This window comes from Xenopus tropicalis, chromosome 1 (assembly GCF_000004195.4).
Source record: "Xenopus tropicalis strain Nigerian chromosome 1, UCB_Xtro_10.0, whole genome shotgun sequence".
In the NCBI taxonomy this organism is placed as follows: Eukaryota; Metazoa; Chordata; class Amphibia; order Anura; family Pipidae; genus Xenopus; species Xenopus tropicalis.
The window spans coordinates 145,282,883-145,289,243 of NC_030677.2; the positions used below are offsets into that span (position 1 = coordinate 145,282,883).

The 6,361-nt window shown below is 37.9% G+C and overlaps 1 protein-coding gene across 1 annotated transcript; it reads right to left on the bottom strand.

The window, feature by feature from the left end:
- Positions 1-1,143: 1,143 nt before the first annotated feature.
- On the bottom strand, positions 1,144-6,215 carry iqcd (IQ motif containing D). The gene is given in 5 exon segments (NM_001142226.2): positions 1,144-1,915; positions 3,035-3,106; positions 3,767-4,000; positions 4,165-4,891; positions 6,124-6,215. Coding segments are annotated over 4 exon segments (1,305 nt in total). The 5' UTR covers positions 4,882-4,891; positions 6,124-6,215; the 3' UTR covers positions 1,144-1,633.
- Positions 6,216-6,361: the final 146 nt, after the last annotated feature.

Consider the following 6,361-nt stretch of genomic DNA (forward strand, 5'->3'; position numbering starts at 1 on the left):
AAGGCCTCTTTTGTGTTTGTGTCATGTTTGTCATGTTTTGTGTAACAAGTGAAATGACATCTCACTGAGGGGAACCAATGGCAAATTATTTGCATTGGATCTCCCTTGATGCATTACACCCAGCATGAATGGTGTGTGAATGCCAGTAACAGGGTTGAAGCCTTGACGTGGCGTTACTGCTCACATGTAGAAACATGTGCTAATTCAACCAATGGTGCGTCAGTGAGTCTAGTGTTGTTTTATTGCCAGAAGTTATTGAGAACTAGATTTATTTAGGTCAAAACTGTGTTTGAGATTTGGGATTTATGTTTTTATATTCATTATAAAGGGAGAGTTTACCTTTGAACTTGCAGTCAGTGTCAGACTGGCCCACCAGGATATGAGGAAAACTCCCGTTGGGCCCAGGTGTCAGTGGGCCCTCTTGCTTCTAACTATTTCGCCTATTTCATGGTCATTCCCTTTTTCTGTATGGGGACAACACCATTAATGTGGGTATGGTCACATGGGTGTGGTTTGAAGTTGGTGCAGTTTAAAAAAGAGTGGTCAAAACTGTCTTCTATTATCAGCCCTCCACCATGTACCACAGAAGCTGGACGGCACTGCTATAGATTATATAGTTCTGTTAAGACTTCTGTAACAGATGAAAAACACAAGCGCCATAAAATCTGCTTTCATAGGTTAAGACAATACATTAAATCTTTATTAAAATATTGATACACTTTGATCATATAATTTGGGAAACAAATACATATGATGTTATGTTTGATGCTAAAAATACCATTTGCTGAGTCCTGCCATGGATTAAGTGACTTTATTCTAAAACTTCACTTATGAAAATATATTTGAGCCTTGTTTCAGAAACCAATTCATTAAAGAGGTGGTCAACCATTTTAAAAACTTTCCACATTTAACAAAAACTAATTTCAAAGCTTTTTCTTTTGAAAGACTGTGCAAATATGATTAATGCTAGTGTATAGGCCATTAAGAGGCAGGGCATGTGCAGTAGTGGATGGCTGTGCTGACTCTGCAAGCATTAGCTGTGAGAGCGTTTGACCTGTGAAGACACATTTATCAACGTTCTGATTTTAGTGCTTTAGACTTTTTTTTTTTAAACCACAAGTAAACTCATTTCCACTAAAACCACAAATCTCAAGTAATTTATTAAAAGATCTGAATATAAAAAGCACAAACGAATTGAAAAGCGAAAAGAAAAGAACATAAAAACCTCCTTGTAAGGATTCTTATGAACTTACAAACAAAAATTCCTCTAAAGCCATGAAATAAAGATTGTTAGAATTTGCCTAGGACAACTCCCATTGACTTCTATGTGGCTTTGACAGCTTTTAGATGGCATAGTTTTGTCTTATTTTTCATGGGTTTTTTTCTCTTAGTAAATCACAAATTATTTAAGTTCTTGTGTAATTAGTAAAAACCACGATTCATGAAAACGAAAAAAAAGAACATTAGTATATGGTCCACTTAGAGTGGGTATGCACTGTTTTTTTTTTAAAGAAATTACTTTAAAAGGGGTTCAAATTTATTTATTTTTTTAAAGTAAATTACTCCTTTAATGAAAGAATCTTTTCCAAAGAACATGGTGGACCAATGTTGGCTGGTCTATATAGCTAACAACCTATTTCTTTCCCTTTTTGCCTTTTCCTTTCCCCTTCTTCTTTTTCTTCTTAGATTTCATTGATTGACGAACCAGGTATCCTTTCCAGTGTGCCTGGATCACTGTGGCAGCCCGATTCTTGTTAGCCAGTTCCCTTTCCTCTTCTTCCATCCGCAACTTTGCTAACCGCCTCTCCTCCATTATTTGGATATACTCTTCTTCCATTACAGCCAACTTCTCCTGCACTTCTGCCAGCTGTGCCTTCTCTAGATTGTACTCTGCCTCTAGCTCCTCCAACTCATCCTGAATGGCAAAGAATAATAATAGCTATAACACAAGATGCTTTATATTAGATGTCTCAACAGCAGTTACTTTAAAATCACAGGCAAATATTCTGTAAAAAGCAAGACTAACCAAATCTGACCAACCATATATTTTGATGCCAACCATGCTTCCACTGACTGCGTTTTGATTTTCACCATCGGTCAGCCAAAAAGAGGGACTAGGAGTCACAAGACTTTCCCTTTTGTTTTTAGCATATTTACTGATGGGCACCAAAATATTCAACTCCAGAAGTAGCCGGCAGGAAAGTATGTTCATAGGTATACTGGCATGGTTTAATTCCAGGATTCAGCTAAAGCACAGAATGAAAAACCCCACGAGAACAAAAACTTTGGGCTGAATATGACAGTGGGGTACAAGGGTTTTAGTAATAAAATTATGCCACATGAGCAAGTAGGAAATGTTTCCTTTTTATTTCTCTTTCCTTCTGTGTTTAGTAAAATCAAGGCAGATGTAGCCATGGGGGAGCACCAAAGGCTGTCCCTGTATTGCTCAGTGTACCTTAGTTGCCAGAGATTTATTTTTCTCTTTACTCTTTCACTTTTATTTCTAATACTGCTGGAAACACAATTTATATTCATTGGTGTCCACTGGCCATTTATTTAAGTTTTATATAGCACTTTAACTGGAATTTACACTTTAGCAGTTTTATTTCTTCTAATATTGTATTTACTAACCAGATTCTTTATGCTACTATTGGAAAAAGCAAAAAGTTTTTTGGCGTGAGTCTTTCCTGGCTTTTTATATGTCCTACAATATTCTAACTATGTAGCAGTTTCTGTCAAGTTAATTCCTGTCCTGTGCTGTTTTTCCCCACACTGGTGTTACTGGGCCTACTTGAGGCCTACAAAGCATTACTAAATGAAGATGAAAGGATGTGTGCATGTACCAGTGTTACTGAACTGTGATATTGTGTCACTGAACACTGATATATTGCTGCCTTATTCTTACATTTGTATCCCTTTAATATTTGCTCTATAATAATCTTTCAATTGTAAAAACATATATTTCACTGTATTACTTGACTGTTCAAACCTGTGTTTTGTGTGTGACCCATAACAATATTTTTTAGTTTTGTACCTGTTTCTCACCCATATCAGTATCATATTTCTGTATCCAGTTCTCTATCTCTGTTTCAATCTTATATTTTTTCTATATGGAAAAAAGAGACAAAATACAATGTATTAAAGTGTTTTCTTGGGAAAAAAAGTATTAGTCTCAATATACAATTCTATGTATTGTTGAAACAATAAAAAATAAATCACTATTTTCCTCATAACTCAATAAATCTAAATGCCTCAAAATGTGACTGCTTAGATTTTGGCTACACAATGTTTATAGAAGTACTACATGTTTACTTTTCAACTGAAGGAAGAAAGTGTACTTAATACACTGCCACACAATCTGCAGCAGGAATATAACAATGCATTCTGATCAGAAGACAAGTTTAAATGTCAATTTAAGTTTCTGAATGTCAATTTAAGTTTCCCTTTTCCTTTTGGAGAACACAGAACATAAGAAATTAATATAATAAAACAAATTTAAAACCATTTCCAGGCATGATTCTTTATAAATGAAACCTATATATCATGTCTCATGGTTTGTCATCGGGTTGCTACTGCTTGACCTTGCATGACTGACCTCTCTGCGATCGTCATGGATCTCTTCCATGTTTTCTTATAGAAATTTAAATAACCCTTTCCAAATGAATCCCTCCCATCTGTGTGAAACAATACACTACACATGCTCAAGGGCCTGATTACATTAGGCCACTGAGGAATAAAGCACAATAAACATATGCTTCTAATGTACCTTCCTCATTGTAAGCTCTATTTCGCGGTTCTCAGAAATGGTACTGCTGAGCTGTGATCTCAGCTGCTGGAGTTCGTGGTGTATTTTGGAACACTTGCCCTCAGAGGTTCGGCAGTCAGACTTTTGTTGCGTTTCTGCTTCCTGCATTATGCGCTTAACTTGACTCTCAGACAGTTTCTCTAGCTGGTGAAGATTAACCTTTAGATGTCGGATTATCTCATTCTTTTTGGAAATCTATAATAACAGTAGGTATAAAAGCAAAAAATAGGAAATATAAAAATGATTGTATTGTCACACAAAGATATAGTTTACCCTCTCCTAAGTTTGACTAAAAAGAATTCCAAATTGAAAGGTACATGTAAATTATCATTAGCTTTTAGTATGTTCTACTATATTACCTCAGTGTCTCGGTCAAGGACAACAGTCTTAAGCTCTTCTTCCAAAGTTAACAACAATTCTCTATTTTTTTTGTTACGAATTGTTATATCATGCAGGTAACGCATTTTTTCAGTTTGCTCTAATGGGCTGGTCAGTAGAAATTCAAACAGGAACCCTCGCATCTCAGACATTGTTTGAATCAGTTCCTGGTAGGCAGGATCCCGTAGGTGGCCTTCTGCTCTCAGGGCTTTGCTTGCAGGGGGGTTGCTAACAAATAACCTCAATGTATTTCTTATAGAGCTCTGAATACCTTGGCGAATTCTTGCAAGGATCACATCAGATTGTTCCTTAGTGTTCTTATCCTCTACAATGGAATAGTCTTCTTCCCCTTCTTTACTGTGCAAACGTGTGAGCTGTAGGTTCATGTTGTCTTGCAATCTTTGATGCTCTCGCAAGGCTCCCACCAGTTCTGAACCTAGTACTATTTTGTATTGTTCCAAATTATCAACAGCATGTTGGAACATGCTGACTAGCTCAAGCTTTTTGATTGTTTCATCCAACACAGATATTACTCTTTGAGTCTCAATTGATGTCAACTTCTTGCGTCCTTGCTCTAACATCTTTATTTTGGTCTGTGCCTTACTTGTCTTTGATTGGCTGCTGGTGGTCCTGCTTTGGGTTTCTGTGGACTGAGGTAGTGAAAGTCTTAAAGGCGCTGAAAGGACCTCCATGGCCATTGTATTTCCCCTTAAAAGAGAAATGTACATTTGATATAAAGTTATCAGATTTTATAAAGGCCAGTGAAGCCTGAAATATGTCATGTATTCAAAGCTTTGTTGATTAGTATGACCCAGGCTGGGCTATTTCTACTGTTTAAAGTCCACTTCATTCACTTTCCTATGCCTGGACTTGCAATCTGTAGATTCTGGCATATGCCATAGAGGCTGCTGTAAGATACTATCAACAGTTGCTATTTACTGAGATTATGGAGACTGTTTGGGCCTCTGTGTACTGGAAATGCCAGGGCCTATTTTGCATCTTAGTTTAGACCTAAAAAAGCTAAAAGCTGCCAGATATTGTCATCAGATACAAGGTTTTGTACTATAATCTGTTGAGTATATGATTAGGACATAAATTATTGTGCCATGGAAATTGATCATTTCTGTGATCTGTCAGCAAATTTTGGCCTGTACCCTCATATGCAAGACAATATACTGTATGTATGCTTATGACAAGTCTTGTAATAACAGCAGTTTTTTTCCTTTGAAGACATCCTAACTGAAAATCTGACTGCAGTATTTTCATACTTGACAAATCTGACTGCCAACATGTTTTGTTGTTTTCCTGCAGGAGGAAACTTTGCGCAGGCCTGGATTTGTGGCGAGGCCGGCGTAAATTCAGGGATGGCATGCTGCCCAGCCGCACCTAAATTTGCTTGCATATGGAGCACTGGGACCAGGATGCGCAGAAACTTCAGTGTGTCCTATCCCTAGTGCTTCTCATGCGTGATCCTGAGGGGGGTGGAGGGGACGGGGAATGAGGCAGCCTCTGGATGTCTTTGCAAGAAATCCGGCTCTGACTTTGCTTGGCTTTGGAAAACAAAGCAACACAAATGCCTTCCCACCAATGATTCACTGTAATGGCAGCTGAGATTTAATAGTGACTATCATCAGCCTATTAGCAGCCTGCTGGCAATATTGTTTCAGGAGTCAGAGCCAGGAGTGCAGAAAATGTTAAAATGTAGGTACTGCTTTTAATAGCGGTTGATTTTACAATTAACTTTATAACCACTGAAACCTATAATTGATGTATATTAGGAAGTTGCTCAAAATTATATTAAAATCGTTTTTGTATAGAGGACCGCTTTTACTGCATTTACTGATGAGCCACTAAAAAAACACGATAGCGATACCCCTGCACTGCAAATGATTAGGAACCTGTGTCTACATGGCGCCAAAAACCTGATACCACAGCATTACCGGGTCCGCTATTCAGTCTTTGCTCCTCGGTTGCGTCCCTCGGCGCTTAGCAACTCTCTCTGCTCTCTAACTTCCGTGTTTTTCGTTGTTATGGAAACTCGTCTGACGTATCATAAGGTGGGCGTGGGGTACTCAACCAATTAGCAAAGTCCATGGACTGCGCATGCTCTATTTGCCTTGCCTTTTCCATGTGGAACACAGCTGGCAGACAAGCTGCCTTATGCGCTGTAAAAGCTTT